Genomic DNA, 18,127 nt, shown 5'->3' with positions numbered 1-18,127 from the left:
CTGTAGTATAAGCAGCTGAGTAGTAGAACCAGGCTATAGTGTCGTAGAACCAGGCTATAGTGTAGTAGAACCAGGTTGTATTGTACTAGAACCAGGCTGTAGTAGAAGCAGCTGAGAAGTAGAACCAGGCTGTAGTGTAGTAGAACCAGGCTGTAGTGTAGTAGAACCAGGCTGTAGTGTAGTAGAACCAGGCTGTAGTGCCCCCTCAACATTGCGATGCAGTGCCTTAGACTCCTGTGCCACTTGGGAGGCCCAAGATAACTTCAACATATTTTGGGGGGGTAAAATTTTTCCCAATATTTTTTTTTCACACATTAAAAAAAAATATCTTCCCACGTACCCCATGGGGACTGCCGACGTACCCGTACCCCTGGTTGGGAAACAATGCTCTACGTAACCAGCGCGGAAAGGAAAGAGCTGGGAAACCAAGTGTGATGGAAAAGAGAGGAGTGAAAAGGAAAGGAGACTAAGCCTCGCTGGGCTATTGAGACACACCCATTATCTTTCAAATAATCTCCTAACAACACACACAGATGGGATGAACAAAGAGAAGAGGCAAAGACTAGTTTTTCCATTTGGCCCCTCGTCTATCACCACTGAATCCGAGCAGGTTCTCAGAACAAACGGCCGATCGTTGTGCCAAACTGAACAGTGAGGGTGCATCTAAAATGGCACCCTGTTCCCTATTTAGTGCACTACTTTTGAGCTGGTAGTGCACTATATAAGGAATATGGTGTCATTTGGGATTCACACTGTGAACTCTTTCATGTACAATATGACCTGTTGTGGGTTCACTGACTTGATGAAGATAGGGGAGAGGAGGAGATGAAAGAAGAAGCTTATCTTCAGACAACGGGGGTTGGACGTCATTGGCACTGACTCCCACAGTGCATGCAAATAAGAATATGTTCTTGACTGACTTGCCTGGTTAAATAAAGGTTAAAAAAAAAATAATAATAAAAAATATCACCGGAGCATCAAAACCCATTACCTATACTCGCACACAAACACACACAGAACATGCACAGAGACAGACACGCAGTCACGCGCACACACAGACATGCACACACACTGGCATTGCCCCCTCTCCTCCCCCTTGCAGCTGTGGTCTCAGTGAAGGCCAGTTCACTGAAGGCCAGTTCACAGCGCTGCATACGACTCTCTTTCTTTCTTCCTTTTTAACTCTCCTTTTTCCCCCCTGTGTTTTGTCAAATGAAGGATATAAGTCAGCTACTGGGAAACTCCTCGATAAGAGCAGAAAGGGATAGTTTGTCTGTGGTCAAATTCACAGCTTTAGGATATTCTAAAACGGCATACGAATATGGTATATTTACACTGGTATGCCTTTCTAAAGCAATGCTCTACATTATATTGTTGACTATACAGTGCATTCAGAAAGTATTCATACCCCTTGACTTATACCACTTTTTGCTGTGTTACAGCCTGAATTCAAAATGGATCAAATAGATTTTTTTCTCACTCATCAACATACCACATAATGACAAATTGAAAATTAAATACAGAAATATCGAGTATTCACACCCATGAGTCAATACATGTTAGAATCACCTTTGGCAGCAATTACAGTCTTTCTGGGTAAGTCTCTAAGAGCTTTGCACACGTGGATTGTACAATATTTGCACCAAATAATTCTTCAAGCTCTGTTAAGTTGGTTGTTGATCATTGCTAGACAGCCATTTTTAAGTCTTGCCAAAGATGTTCAAGCTGATTTAAGTAAAAACTGTAACTAGGTCACTCAGGAACATTCAATGTCGTCTTCGTAAGCAACTCCAGTATATATTTGGCCTTGTGTTTTAGCTTATTGTCGTGCTGAAAGGTGAATTTGTCTCCCAGTGTCTGTTGGAAAGCACACTGAACCATGTTTTCCGATAGTATTTTGCCTGTGGTTAGCTCTATTCCATTTATTAATATTATTATTATTTTAAACTCCCTAGTCCTTGCCAATGACAAGCATACCCATGACATGATGCAGCCAGCACTATGCTTAATTTGTTGTGTTAGATTTTCTCCAAACATAATGCTTTGTATTCAGGTCATAAAGTTAATTTCTTTGCCACATTTTTTGCAGTTTTACTTTAGTACCTTATTGCAAACAGGATGTATGTTTTGGAATATGTTTTACTCTGTACAGGCTTCCTTTTTTTCCACTCACTGTCATTTATGTTAGTATTATGGAGTAACTATAATGTTGTTGATCCATCCTCAGTTTTCTCCTATCACAGCCATTCAACTCTGCAACTGTTTTAAAGTCACCATTGGCCTTATGGTGAAATCCTTGAGCGGGTTCATTCCTCTCCGACAACTGAGTTAGGAAGGACGCCTATATCTTTGTAGTGACTGGGTATATTAATACACCATCCAAAGTGTAATTGATAACTTCACCATACTCAAAGGGATATTCAAACCTTCCTGGTCTTTGTGGTTGAATCTGTGTTTGAAATCCACTGCTCAGCCTAGGTACCTTACAGATAATTGTATGTGTGGGGTACAGAGATGTAGTAGTCATTCAAAAATCATGTAAACACTATTAATGCACACAGAGGGAGTCCATGCAACTTATTCTATGACTTGTAAGTACATTTTTACTCCTGAACTTATTTAGGTTTGCCATAACAAAGGGGCTGAATACTTATTGACTCAAGACATTTCAGCTTTTCATTGTTTATTCATTTGTAAAAAAATCCACTTTGACAGTATTTTGTCTTGTGTGAAAGCCAGTGACACAACATCTTAATTTAATCCAGGCTGTAACACAACAAAATGTGGAAAAAATAAAGGGGTGTGAAAACATTCTGAAGATACTGTACTGTATATACAGTATATGCCATTACATATGCCATTATATACACACACATACACTATAGAGTTCCTTCATCACTTTTGAATGCTGGAGTTTTGATGTCCCTTTTCTGTCCTTCTGTGTTCCTCAGCTCCTGCTGGAGAAGTGGCCACCATGCCAGGTATTGTCAGGCCTGGAGGCGTGGGTGAAGGACAAAGAAGCCAGGCTGGAAGATCAGGGACAGGCCACCATCAAGGCCTGCCATGACGCAGATCAGCTCAGACACATAATCCAATACTACCAGGTACATTAACACACACCCACGAACACACACACACACACACAAATGTATTGAGAATCACAGGACTAGTTCCACATTATTATATATTTTTTTACATGATTGTCATTGCACAATAGAGTAATATGGATAAATAAATGCTGTTATTTACAAAGTTATCATAGTAAACATGCCTACTATAGTACATACCGCAGTATACTATGGTAAACTATAGTACGTACTATAGTACACTATGGTAAAATGTTTTATGGGACAGTCTATTGCAATGTAGTACACAATTCTATAGTAAGTGCAATTACGGTTTTTCTCAATCGCATACAAGCGTTTTTTAAGGAACAATGTTGTCGATTTTCAGAGAGTCCACAAGACACAGAACTGTGGCCTTTTGCAAAACACTAAATGTTTTTTTCAATATGTAGTTCCCTTCTCAAAACATAAATACATTTATCAAAACTATTATACCATCAAAATTGCAAATACATTAATCAAAGAACATGACTGCCTGCAAAACGAAACCATACATATCTCTTGAGTCTCAGCAGATCAGACAAAGTTAGTCTGTGTTTAAAAAATCCCAATCGATCGATATATTTTCTTTGCAGTCACTAAATCAGTGTTCCCCAATTTGAGGCCCTCTTGGGATTTTATTTGGCCCCCCCAAGTTTTCTGAGCAAAAAAAATCATAAATCATATTTGTTTATTATTTAAAAGAATTGGGGGGACATAAAATACTATAAACACACATGCAAACCAGCTCCAAGTGATTTTAATTTTGGAAATTGTTTTAATCAAATATAGTTATTGCGGTCAATTTGCAGTCTACACATAATTTGTAATTATGTTCCGGTCCACTGACCATCAGCTCAAGAAAAAATTGGCCCTCGTCTGAATGTAGTTGAAAATCCCTAAATTATGACGATCAAAATTGGAAGTACAACTATCCAGAAGTGCAGAATTATGGATAATTACTCTTCTTGCATATTTCACCAAACCATTTCATACACATCAAATCAAATATTATTTGTGATTTAAAAAAAGCACATTGTGTGTAGGATTCATTCATCTGTATCACACAATCAAATCAAATTTTATTTGTCACATACACATGGTTAGCAGATGTTAATGTGAGTGTAGCGAAATGCTTGTGCTTCTAGTTCCAACAATTCAGTAATAACCAACAAGTAATCTAGCTAACAATTCCAAAACTACTACCTTATAGACACAAGTGTAAGGGGATATAGAATATGTACATAAAGATATATGAATGAGTGATGGTACAGAGCAGCATAGGCAAGATACAGTAGATGGTATTGAGTGCAGTATATACATATGAGATGAGTATGTAAACAAAAAAGTGGCATAGTTAAAGTGGCTAGTGATACATGTATTACATAAAGATGCAGTAGATGATATAGAGTACAGTATATACATATACATATGTGATGAATAATGTAGGGTATGTAAACATTATATTAGGTAGCATTGTTTAAAGTGGCTAGTGATATATTTTACATTTCCCATCAATTCCCATTATTAAAGTGGCTGGAGTTGAGTCAGTGTGTTGGTAGCAGCCACTCAATGTTAGTGGTGACTGTTTAACAGTCTGATGGTCTTGAGATAGAAACTGTTTTTCAGTCTCTCGGTCCCAGCTTTGATGCACCTGTACTGACCTCGCCTTCTGGATGATAGCGGGGTGAACAGGCAGTGGCTCGGGTGGTTGTTGTCCTTGATCTTTATGGCCTTCCTGTAACATCGGGTGGTGTAGGTGTCCTGGAGGGCAGGTAGTTTGCCCCCGGTGATGCGTTGTGCAGACCTCACTACCCTCTGGAGAGCCTTACGGTTGTGGGCGGAGCAGTTGCCGTACCAGGCGGTGATACAGCCCGACAGGATGCTCTCGATTGTGCATCTGTAGAAGTTTGTGAGTGCTTTAGGTGACAAGCCAAATTTCTTCAGCCTCCTGAGGTTGAAGAGGCGCTGCTGCGCCTTCTTCACGATGCTGTCTGTGTGGGTGGACCAATTCCGTTTGTGAACGCCGAGGAACTTAAAACTTACTACCCTCTCCAGTACTGTTCCATCGATGTGGATAGGGGGGTGTTCCCTCTGCTGTTTCTTGAAGTCCACAATCATCTCCTTAGTTTTTTTTTTATGTTGAGTGTGAGGTTATTTTCCTGACACCACACTCCGAGGGACCTCACCTCCTCCCTGTAGGCCGTCTCGTCGTTGTTGGTAATGAAGCCTACCACTGTTGTGTCGTCCACAAACTTGATGATTGAGTTGGAGGCGTGCGTGGCCACGCAGTCGTGGGTGAACAGGGAGTACAGGAGAGGGCTCAGAACGCACCGTTGTGTTGAGGATCAGCGGGGTGGAAATGTTGTTGCCTACCCTCACCACCTGGGGGCGGCCCGTCAGGAAGTCCAGTACCCAGTTGCACAGGGCGTGGTCAAGACCCAGGGTCTCGAGCTTGATGACGAGCTTGGAGGGCACTATGGTGTTAAATGCCGAGCTGTAGTAGATGAACAGCATTCTCACATAGGCATTCCTCTTGTCGAGATGGGTTAGGGCAGTGTGCAGTGTGGTTGAGATTGCATTGTCTGTGGACCTATTTGGGCAGTAAGCAAATTGGAGTGGGTCTGGGGTGTCAGGTAGGGTGGAGGTGATATGGTCCTTGACTAGTCTCTCAAAGCACTTCATGATGACGGAAGTGAGTGCTACGGGGCGGTAGTCATTTAGCTCAGTTACCTTCGTTTTCTTGGGAACAGGAACAATGGTGGCCCTCTTGAAGCATGTGGGAACAACAGACTGGGATAGGGATTGATTGAATATGTCCGTAAACACACCAGCCAGCTGGTCTGCGCATGCTCTGAGGGCATGGCTGGGGATGCCGTCTGGGCCTGCAGCCTTGCGAGGGTTGACACGTTTAAATGTTTTCATCACGTCGGCTGCAGTGAAGGAGAGTCTGCATGTTTTAGTTGCGGGCCGTGTCAGTGGCACTGTATTGTCCTCAAAGTGGGCAAAAAAGTTATTTAGTCTGCCTGGGAGCAAGACATCCTGGTCCGTGACGGTGCTGGTTCTCTTTTTGTAATCCGTGATTGACTGTAGACCCTGCCACATACCTCTTGTGTCTGAGCCGTTGAATTGAGATTCTACTTTCTCTTTACTGACGCTTAGCTTGTTTGATTGCCTTGCGGAGGAAATAGTTACACTGTTTGTATTCGGTCATGTTTCCGGTCACCTTGCCCTGATTAAAAGCAGTGGTTCGCGCTTTCAGTTTCACGCGAATGCTGCCATCAATCCACGGTTTCTGGTTTGGGAATGTTTTAATCGTTGCTATGGGAACGACATCTTCAACGCACGTTCTAATGAACTCGCACACCGAATCAGCGTATTCGTCAATGTTGTTGTCTGACGCAATACGAAACATATCCCAGTCCACGTGATGGAAGCAGTCTTGGAGTGTGGAATCAGATTGGTCGGACCAGCGTTGAACAGTTGAAAATCCCACAATCCAATTCCATGTATATACAAAGGTTGGTTTGCTCATAGTTTTGTAGACTTTCCATTTTTGCACAGAAACCCAATCCACAATAGAATAAGGAAAGGTGAATACAATGGAGGAACACAAATTAATTTCTTGGCCTTAATTCACACAAAAACAAGTCTCTGTAATGGAAGGTCACAATGTTGGAGATGATGACTTAAGAGTCAGTGATTGTATGATTTAGAAACAGTGAACACAATTGCACACATTTATTTTCTGATGAAAATAATGTGTTATATTCTGTGAAAAAAACACTTAAGTGTATTTTGTTTTCAATGATGACATTTGTATTTAATGTTTTGCAAAAGGTGGTCGAAGATATGCAAGTCAGATACTAAGATGAAGAAAATTATCATAAGTTCTGTGAATGTACAGTATTTGAGCATTTGATAATTTCTGTTCTGCTATAGATACGTTTCAACACAGACGCAACAATTGCTTGTTTGCGATTGAGAAAAACGAATGACCGAAAGGTACTAAAGTGTGTAGTGTATTACAAAATTCTATGGTAAATGCTACACGATTGAGGGATACTGCAGTGCGTATTATAGTATTCTACAGTATACTACAGTTCACTACAGACTGTATAAATCTATAGTACAAGTGCTATAGTATTCTATAGTAAACTGTAGTATTTTTTTATGTGGGGTAGTAGAGTAGAGTAGTATAGATTCCTGTGTGTTAACGCCAGTGTGTGTTGAATCATTTAATTCCTCAGGGGTGCCAGGCAGGCAATGCCAGCGGGCAACTCACCCTGGATTTCCTGTGCCAGTCCGAACCGCAGTCAGTGGCAGCATCGGATAACTCTGTCAGCTGCTCTGAGGAGCGCACACTCTTTGCCGAGCGAATGGGTGCCCTCAACTTAAGCTGGCTCCTCCTAGAAGGGAAGCTGGGCAGTCAAGTGAGTATGACAGCGAGCCAAATAAAGCCAGGCTCAATATTGTGACAGCCAATCAAATGAAGGCTTTTTACCATCTACACAAGATTAAAAAAAACAAGGATTCAGTACTTTACTAAATAAAGGTGGAAAGCTGCCAACTGCAAATTCCAAGAGCAAAAATATACAGTGCCTATGGAAAGTATTCAGACCCCTTGACTTTTTCCACATTTTGTTACCTTACAACCTTATTCTGAAATTGAGTAAATCGTTTTTTTCCCTCATCAATCGACACACAATACCCCATAATGACAAAACCAAAACAGTTTTTTTAATTTTTATAAATATGACATTTACATAAGTATTCAGACCCTTTACTTAGTACTTTGTTGAATCACCTTTGGCAGTGATTACAGCATTGAGTCTTCTTGGGTATAACGCCACAAGCTTGCCACACCTGTGTTTGGGTAGTTTCTCCCATTTTTCTCTGCAGATCCTCTCAAACTCTTTCAGGTTGTATGGCGAGCGTTGCTACACAGCTATTTTCAGGTCTCTCCAGAGATGTTCGATTGGGTTCAAGTCCAGGCTCTGGTTGGGCCCCTCAAGGACATTCAGAGACTTGTCCCGAAACCACTCCTGCATTGTCTTGGCTTAGGGTCGTTATCTTGTTGGAAGGTGAACCTTCACCACAGTCTGAGGTCCTGAGCGCTCTGAAGTAAGTTTTCATCAAGGATCTCTCCATACTTCTGCTCTGTTCATCTTTGCCTCGATCCTGACTAGTCTCCCAGTCCCTGCCGCTGAAAAACCCCACAGCATGATGATTCCACCACCATGCTTCACTGTAGGGATGGTGCCAGGTTTCCTCCAGACGTGATGCTTGGCAATCAGGCCAAAAACTCCAAGCCGCCTGTCATGTGCCTTTTACTGAAGAGTGGCCTCCATCTGGCCAGAATACCATAAAGGCCTGATTGGTGCAGTGCTGCAGAGATGGTTGTCCTTCTGGAAGGTTCTCCCATCTCCACAGAGGAACTCTCGAGCTCATCAGAGTGACCATTGGGTTGTTGGTCACCTAACCAAGGCCCTTCTCCCCCGATTGTTCAGTTTGGCCAGGCGGCCAGCTCTAGGAAGAGTCTTGGTGTTTCCATACTTCTTCCATTTAAGAATGATGGAGGCCACTGTGTTTTTGGAAACAGTCAATCCTGCAGAAATGTTTTCGTACCATTCCGCAGATCTGTGCCTTGACACAATCATGTCTTTGAGCTCTACGGACTATACCTTTGACCTCATGGCTTGGTTTTTGCTCTGACATGCACTGTCAGCTGTGGGACCTTATATAGGGAGGCTCTGTAAAGACAGGTGTGTGCCTTTACAAATCATGTCCATCAATTGAATTTACCACGGGTGGACTTTAATCAAGTTGTAGATACATATCTAGGATGATCAATGGAAACAGAATGCACCCGAGCACAACTTCACGTTTCATAGCAGGGTCTGAACTTATGTAAATAAGGTATTTCTGTTTTAAAAAATAGATACATTTGAAAAATTAGACATTTTAGAATAAGGCTTTAACTTAACAACATGTGGGAAAAAATCAAGGGGTCTGAATACTTTCCGAAGGCACTGTATATTAAAAAAATGTTGGCCAGGAGTGTCAATTGAAGCAGTTTGCTTTTCTTAGAGTGGCATGTGTCTGGATCGTCGAGAGAAACAAAGGTCCAACGTTGACCACGTAACTCAACCCCTGACAGGGCTGGTATCAATACCATTTCAATTCAGTCGATTCAGGAAGTGACCTGACATTTCCAATTAAAATTTTCCATCATGAGTTTACCGAATTGAAATGGAATTGTCCCCAACCCTCGTGTCTGTATCATACCTATGGTTTGCAGGTGCACCAGGCTGAGGAGCTGTTCCGCATCTGCGCAGAAAGAGAGAAGCGACTGCGACGGGTGCTCAGCTGGGCTGCGGGGCTGAGAGAGAGGCTGAGGGAGTGGCAGAGACCTGTCAGTCAGACGCAGACGTACAAGGCCCTGCAGGAGTGGGAGGTATGGAGAGTTTTAACAAGCCAGAACATGGGACATGGATACTCCACTGCATGCACTGTATGTAGATGGGGACTTTATTGAGTAAATAGTGTGTGTGTGCGTGCGTGCGTGTTTGCGTGCGTGCGCACGGGTGTGTGTGCGCATGCCTGAGTGTGTTCATTTCTTTATAGAACAGTTGACAAAAGGTGACTTCCTCTCTCTGTTCAGGCTGTGGAGGAGAAACTGAAAGACGTGTGTGTGGAGGTCGAGGATCTGGTCCGCGACACCTGGTCTGCAGACACAGTCACCCAGGTCTGCACAGACTTAAACCAACAGGTGACTAACACACACATCGACACAGGCCACAAGTTTACTAGTTAACTATGTTTTTTTGTTAGTCAAATATGGTTTTGTTTGTTAATTAACTATGGTTTAATTTGTTAAACTGAGACTCCGCGATATGACGTTGCCACTTGCAGCACCACAGATACAGTGCCTACCATTACTATTTAGTGCCCTTGGATTTTTTCACATTTTGTTGGTTTACAAAGTGGGGTTGAAATGGATTTCTTTTGAGATCAGAAAATTATATACATTTCAGTAGTATTGCACTCTAAACATGATTTTTGAATGACTGCCCCATCTCTTTATCCCCCACACCCAATTATCTGTATGGTTTATCTGTATGGTCCTTCAGACGAATAGTATATTTCAAGTACAGATTCAACTACAACGACCAGGGAGCTTTTCCAATGCCTCGCAAGAAGGGCACTGATTGGTAGATAAAAACGCAGACACTGAATATCCCTTTGAGCATTAGTTATTATTTAGGCTTTGAATGGTGTATCAATACACTCTATCACTACAAATATACATGCGTCCTTCCTAGCTGAGTTTCCGAAGAGGAAGTAACCGCTCAGGGATTTCACAATAAGGCCAATGGTGATTTTAAAACTGTTACCGAGTTTAATGGCTGTGATAGGAGAAAACGAGGATGGATCAGCAACATTGTAGTTACTTTACAATACTAATCCAAATGACAGAGTGAAAAGGAGGAAATCTGTACATAATAAAAATATTCAAAAAATGCATCCTGTTTGCAACAAGACACTAAAGTAATACTGCAAAAAATGTGGCAAAGGAATACACTTTCCTGAATACAAAGCCATGTTTGGGGCAAATCCAACACAACAGATCACTGAGTACCACTCTCCATATGTTCAATCATGGTGGTGGCTGCATCATGGATATGCTTGTCATCGACAAGGACTGGGGAGTTTTTCAGGATAAAAAGAAACGGAATAGAGCTAAGTACATTCAAAATCCTAGAGGAAAACCTGGTTCAGTCTGCTTTTCACCGGAGACTAATTAACCTTTCAGCAAGACAATAACCTTAAACATAAGGCCAAATCGACACTGGAGTTGCTTACCAAGAAAACAGTAAATGTTCTGAGTAGCCAAGTTACAGTTTTGACTTAAACCATCTTGAAAACCTATGGTGAGACTTGAAAATGGCTCTGGCAATGATCAACAACTAAATTGACAGAGCTTGAAGAATTTTGAAAATAATAATGGGCAAATATTGCACAAGCCAGCTGTGCAAAGCTCTTAGAGACTTACCCAATAAGACTCGCAGCTGGGGGGCGCTAGAGAGTGTGCTATGGAGTAGACGTGCTTTGCTAGAGCTCTGCTCCATTTTGAAACAAATTAGTATTTATCTTAACCTCTCACGAACTATAACGTCAAACAAATATGACAAAGGGAAAAGGCACCAGAAAAGGGAGCGCTAAACCAAGATCATTTGAATGAGATAGACAACGAACCAATGTCAACGTCGCCAACCCACGAGGAGTTCGCTGAAGAGGCTAGCTTCCAAGAGTTCCCCACAGAGCCTACGCAAAGTGACATACTGGCTGCCATAAACTCTCTAAGCAAGAAGGTGGACACAAGGTTGGCTGATATCTCAAAGAGTATTGGAACTTCGGCCGAAACTGTGAAGGCAACTCAGAGAAGGGTGCATGAGGTTGAGCAGACGACAGTCGATCACGAGGCCAGGCTACAGGACATAGAGAAACAGTGCACAACGTTCAAAAATGACAAAACCCTGAAAGCCCGACTGGAAATGCTTGAATCGCATTCAAGACGCCAGAACATCCGAATATGTGGCATCCAGGAGGACACTGAGAAAGGGAAACCCACTGAATTTGTCTCGGAGCTGATACCGGCCCTGCTGGGGAGTGAACACTTCAAAACGGCCATCCTGATTGACCGCGCACACAGATCTCAGGCAAAAGTTCCCCCTTAACTTCAACGGAGCCAGGGTGTCTTTCTACCCAGATCTTACCTTGGAGGTGAGGAACAAACGGAAAGAGTATGATGAGGTACGTAACAAATGCAGGGCGGCCAACATCCGATATGGATTCCTCTTCCCAGCCCGGTTTAAGGTGACAGTCGAAGGATCAACACGTACGTTTGACAACCCAAAAGAGGCCGATCTGTTCTTGACAAGCAGGCTCCCTGGCTGAGGATACAGAACGGCTGTGTCAGCCGGCTAAATGACCAAATACAGGCCAGGAATGTGTTTGGATTTCCGGCCTATGTCTTTTCGATTAGAAGATCAGAATTTGGGACTTATGATTGGTGAGATGTTGTGGCTAATATAGCATTGTTTGGTACATCATGTTTTAGCGCCACTCACCTCCTAACGTGAGAGTTAAGTGTTATTTAATATTAGCGTATATGTGGAGCATCTATAGACGACGAGTTAGTTCAAGCTGTATGTCTAGACACCCTAAGGTCTGTGTGTTAGCCAAGGAGTGCTTCGTTTGGGGAAGTGACTCAGTAAAGGGACGGGAGGGGGGATGGGGTATGTGTTTTATGTTCACGCGTATTATTAGTACAGGTGGTGTGACAAGCTCCCGCACGGCGGGACGTTTTTCTTCTGAGTTTTGTATGACAGCAACAATTTTCTCTAAAATAAGAAATGCCACATAGTGCACAGAGTAGACCAGGTGGAATAAAGATTGTCAGCTGGAACTGTAATGGCTTTGGGCATGTGGTGAAACGAGCTAAGGTTTTTTCTCATCTTAAATCACTGGGTGCTGACATAGTGTTTCTTCAAGACACTCATATTAAACGCTCCGCTCAGGCCAAGCTACGAGTCGGCTGGATCGGTCAGATATACCAGTCTAACTTTGATGCAAAAGCGAGAGGGGTAGCATTCCTGATAAGGAAAAACATTCCGTTTGTTTACTCATCCTCGATTTCAGATCCTAATGGTCGGTGTGGCTGGTACACTGAATTCGAAACCAGTTACCTTGGTCAATTTATATGGACCCAACTTCGATGATCCATTTATTTTTTCAAAGGGTATTTAAGGACATACCAAATATCTCGGATACAAGTGTTATTGTTGGAGGGGACTTTAACTCTACGTTAGATCCTATTTTAAATAAACAACTATCAAGGTCACTTCAACAATCAAATGCCAGTGTCTGTCTAAATACATTGATGACAAACCTTAACATTGTCGATATTTGGAGACTGACGCACCCAACAGACAGGGATTACTCTTTCTTTTCATCAGTTCATAAATCATATTCCAGAATTGACTATTTTTTGTTGGACTCCAAACTAATTTCAGCAGCTGAGTCGGTTACCTATCACCCTATTCTAATTACGGACCACTCTCCTCTGTCCATGGTGCTGAAACTCGACAATATGTCGACAGGTCGGCGACCGTGGCACTTAGACGCGTACCTGCTGAAAGATGGGGCTTTTTGTCAGTATTTGAAGGAGCAGATTGCCTTTTTCCTCGGAACTAACGACACGGGGGATGTTGACGACTCCACCCTTTGGGAATCTCTAAAGGCTGTGATTACAGGGTACAGTATTTATTATACATCAGAGAGGAGGAAATGCGCCAATACTAGGCTGAGAGAAATTGAAAGAGAGTTAGGGGAACAGGAGAACGTTTTTAGGACGAATTCCTCGTATACAGTCCTTGAGAAGATCACAAAGTTAAAATATGAATACAATACCATCCTTTCGAAACGGGTGGACTCTTTACTTGCTAGAACGCAACAAAGTTATTTTGAACTGGGTGACAAACCACATAAATTATTAGCAAGACGGCTAAGGCATGTACAGGCATCGAGAGCTATTCACAAAATAAAAGACAAGAAGGGTAAAATAGTAACAGATCCGCAGGATATTAATAAATACTTTGCTCAGTTTTACTCAGAGCTATACCAATCAAAATGCGATGCTACTGATCTACAAACTATGGAACGCTTTCTCGCTGAATGTGAACTTCCTAAACTAGACAGGGGGGCAGTTTCTGCACTCGATGCAGGGATAACTTTGGAGGAAATGAACACAGTGATAGCACAATTTCCAAACAGCAAGGCCCCTGGGCCCGATGGATGTGTAATAGACTGGCATAGTACTTCTTATAGAATTCTATCTCCACTTATGTTGCGAATGTTTAAACAATCCAAAGAAAATGCCAAACTCCTGCAAACACTGTATGAGGCTACAATAGCACTGATCTTGAAAAAAGATAGAGATTTCATGGAGATGTCGTCTTATCGCCCCGTGCCGTTACTCCCCATAGAAAACAAGGTGTTGACAAAGATATTGGCAAACCGATTGAAAACATGCATTTCCGACATCATACACCCTGACCAGACAGGTTTTATCCCGGGCCGACATATATACTACAATTTGAGACGCCTTTTCAACGTAATGTATCATGATCATAAGGTTGAGGCAGTGATAATAGCTCAATGCAGAGAAGGTTGAGGCAGTGGTAATAGCTGATGCAGAGAAGGTTGAGGCAGTGGTAATAGCTCTTGATGCAGAGAAGGTTGAGGCAGTGGTAATAGCTCAATGCAGAGAAGGTTGAGGCAGTGGTAATAGCTGATGCAGAGAAGGTTGAGGCAGTGGTAATAGCTCTTGATGCAGAGAAGGTTGAGGCAGTGGTAATAGCTGAAGCAGAGAAGGTTGAGGCAGTGATAATAGCTCAATGCAGAGAAGGTTGAGGCAGTGGTAATAGCTGATGCAGAGAAGGTTGAGGCAGTGGTAATAGCTCTTGATGCAGAGAAGGTTGAGGCAGTGGTAATAGCTGATGCAGAGAAGGTTGAGGCAGTGATAATAGCTCAATGCAGAGAAGGTTGAGGCAGTGGTAATAGCTGATGCAGAGAAGGTTGAGGCAGTGATAATAGCTCTTGATGCAGAGAAGGTTGAGGCAGTGGTAATAGCTGATGCAGAGAAGGTTGAGGCAGTGGTAATAGCTGATGCAGAGAAGGTTGAGGCAGTGGTAATAGCTCTTGATGCAGAGAAGGCGTTTGATCGGATTGAGTGGAAGTATATGATGTCGGTTCTGGAGCACTTCGGGTTCGGAAAGGAATTTATTCATTGGAAAATAATTATTTATGCATACCCAAATGGCGTCCGTGGCAACCAATCAAGAAATGTCGCAGTCATTCCGCTTGTTCAAGGGGTGCCGACAGGGGTGCCCTATTTCGCCTGCTCTCTTCGCTATAGCCATGGAACCCCTTGCTACTCTCATTCGGACATGTGCCGATATAGCTTCTGTTAAAATAAAGGACACACAGCACAACATTTCCCTATATGCAGACGATGTTCTTTTGTTTTTGTCCAAGCCTAAAACTTCTATTCCTCCCTTACTTAACTTGATAAACACATTTGGCTCCTTCTCTGGCTACAAGATAAACTGGCAAAAAAGTGAGCTGATGCCAATATCACGGCCTGTGGATATGCAATTTCTGCAATCTACCCTGTTTAGAACCGTGATGGACAAGTTCACAAGCCTTGGCATTGTAGTGACAAGAGACCTTGATCAGCTATTGAAAGCGAATTGGGACATGAAAATATATCAGCTTAAACTAAATTCCAATGTCTACCCAATTTCATACCACAAAGCTATTTTAAGAAACTGGATTCAATGGTAACTCCATTTTTATGGGATAACAAGGCAGCCAGAATTTTAAAGAAGCATTTATGCAAGTACAAAATAGAGGGGGGCTTTGGCCTTCCTCACTTTAAACTGTATTATTGGGCTGCTAATCTGAACATTGCGTATTTCTGGAGGGAAAGTTTACCTACGATGAGACAGAAGGATATGCCTGCATGGCTTTTGACTGAGCAGGCCTCCTGTCAACGTTCCTCACTCCCTGCACTTGTTAATAGCCCATCATATGTAAAAAAAAATCCACTTTTGACTCTAACCCAGTCATTTGTCATACGCTTAGGATCTGGAAACAGATGAGGTATTTTCTTAACATACCCACTGTATACATTGACAGCCCGACTTGCCTGAATCATGCTTTCCACCCCGCATTGGATGATGTGGTGTTTTCACAGTGGAGGGAGAAGTGGCTCACAACAATTGGTCAGTTAGCTTCATTTCAACAATTACAGGGAAAGTTCAACATGCCAACAACACATTTTTTCAGATACCTCCAAATCAGGAATTTCGTAAGGACACATATCCCACAGTGTGGCATGAAGCCAAATAGTCCTACAATAGATAGCTTGATCCTTGTCAAACCCCATTCAAAAGGGTCGGTCTCTAGACTGTATGATGTGCTACAGGCCCACATAGAGGTATCCACAGACACCATTAAAAGGGCTTGGGAACAAGAACTTGGGTCAGAAATCTCAGATGAGGACTGGGTAGAAGCTCTCAGGAATATAAACCACAGTTCAGTGAATGCCAGACACAAACTTGTACAGTTTAAGGTGATACACAGGTTACACTACTCAAAAGTAAAACTGCATAAAATATTCCCGGACACCTCACCACTGTGTGAGAGGTGCAAGCAGGATGAGGGGACATTGACCCACTTATTCTGGACATGTCCTAAGTTACATGTTTACTGGGCTCTCATTTTTGATTACTTATCTAGAGCCTTTGATAGAGTTCTAGCCCCAGACCCATTGACCGCTCTGTTTGGTACAGTTGATGGGAATAACCACGAAGGGAAAGCTGTCTCTCTTTGTACTCTATTAGCCAAAAGGCTCATATTGCAATTTTGGAAACTGGAGACTGTACCCACCTTTGAAATGTGGTTACGGGATTTAGGGAATGTAATACATATGGAAAAGATTCGATAGAATACCTCCAATAGAAGTCCAATGTTTTACAAAATATGTCAGCCGATAAATGGTCTAGTCCCGCTTCATAACTGGGTTGACGATCTGCTGCTACTCTGTGCTGTACTCCACTCAATATTTATTTTTGGCTTAACTACACTGCTTGTAATGACTATATGATGTCTTCTTATACATGTACCACCTAATAGGATTTTATTTTATTTTGTGTATGTGTGAGTTAAGTTTTGTTTTGTCCTCTAAATTGGCCATCCCATTCAACAGTACAATGAATGTCATTGTTAGTATTGCTGTCTTTTTTATTAGATTTTTTTATTGTAAAATAATAAACATATTATTTTTTAAAAAGACTCGCAGCTGTAATTGCTGCCAAAAGTGTTTCTAACATGTATTGACTCAAAGGGGGGTGAATACTTATCTGATCATGATAAAAAATAAAAAAAACTGTTTCTCCATTTGAATCCCCACTTTGTAACACAATAAAATGTGAAGAAATCCAAGAGGGGTGAATACTAATGATAGGCCCTGTATTCAGCATGATGAGCATGATGCAATTCTTTGCTCTCACACAGTCAGACAGACTATCTCCGCATCTGCACCGGTACATTTCACGCTGCTGCAAAGTGATAGCTATGGGGTCAAAACAGAGGAGAAGTTTAGCCTCATACTTCAATGCTCTTAGTTGTTGTGGAAATCGACTCAATATTGCTGTTTACTTCATGCATGATTATATCTTTACTCATGGTTTTATTTGTTATATGTGCCCATATAAAAAAACTAGGGGAAAAAAATAAAATGGTGTTTTCATGCTGGGTTGAAAGAGAAGCCTGCAAACACTTGAGTCCTCCAGGACCCCATTGCTGCCGCATTTCCACTGCTCTGGCATGTGTCATACAATATGATATATAAGGGTTTTACACACTACTGAGCTAAACTGAGTCGAGCAAAACCAAGCTGTACTCAGCAGACCTTGCTACACATCTACCATAGTTTCTGGAACCATACAGAACAAGTCATTGTGAAAATTAAATATCCAAGCCAACACAGCTTGTTTTGGGTCAGCAAGTGTGAAAAGGGCATTATCAGTATTTTCTCCCAACCCTACAGGTTGGGAGCCTGAGGCCTGTTCTCCAGCGGGTTCTGGTTCAGTGGGGCCAGTTTGAGAAGGAGCTGGGTGATGTTTCATTCTACACCACTAAGCTGCGCTGTGGTCTGGAACACAGCAGTGGTCCCTTCCTCTCCTACCACCAGGTCAAAAGGCATGTGGAGCAGCTACAGGTGAGTGTGATGAAGTTGTCAACCATATAAGAAGAGACATATCAAGGGGTGGTTCCCATAGAAATGCCTGAGCACGCTATCTTAGCATGTCATGACCGCCAAGCTAGCTATGTTATCCACATATAGTGCACACAGTGCGGTACAGGACTCCTTTGAAAGGAAGTCATTTTTG

At 42.3% G+C, this 18,127-nt stretch overlaps 1 protein-coding gene across 8 annotated transcripts in view; it reads left to right on the top strand.

Moving 5' to 3' along the window:
- Positions 1–18,127, top strand: part of LOC118398547 (nesprin-2) — a 184,486-nt gene that overhangs the window by 89,834 nt on the left and 76,525 nt on the right. For all 8 annotated transcript variants that reach the window (XM_052470857.1, XM_052470860.1, XM_052470856.1 and 5 more), the window contains 5 exons: positions 2,952–3,104; positions 7,355–7,537; positions 9,406–9,561; positions 9,769–9,876; positions 17,785–17,955. In XM_052470857.1, coding sequence (XP_052326817.1) covers positions 2,952–3,104; positions 7,355–7,537; positions 9,406–9,561; positions 9,769–9,876; positions 17,785–17,955 — 771 coding nt within the window. The remainder of the gene's footprint in view (positions 1–2,951; positions 3,105–7,354; positions 7,538–9,405; positions 9,562–9,768; positions 9,877–17,784; positions 17,956–18,127) is intronic.

Source organism: Oncorhynchus keta, chromosome 19 (assembly GCF_023373465.1).
Source record: "Oncorhynchus keta strain PuntledgeMale-10-30-2019 chromosome 19, Oket_V2, whole genome shotgun sequence".
NCBI classification, from domain to species: Eukaryota; Metazoa; Chordata; class Actinopteri; order Salmoniformes; family Salmonidae; genus Oncorhynchus; species Oncorhynchus keta.
The sequence above is the reverse complement of the archived record's forward strand: the minus strand, read 5'-3'. Positions and strand labels throughout refer to the sequence as shown.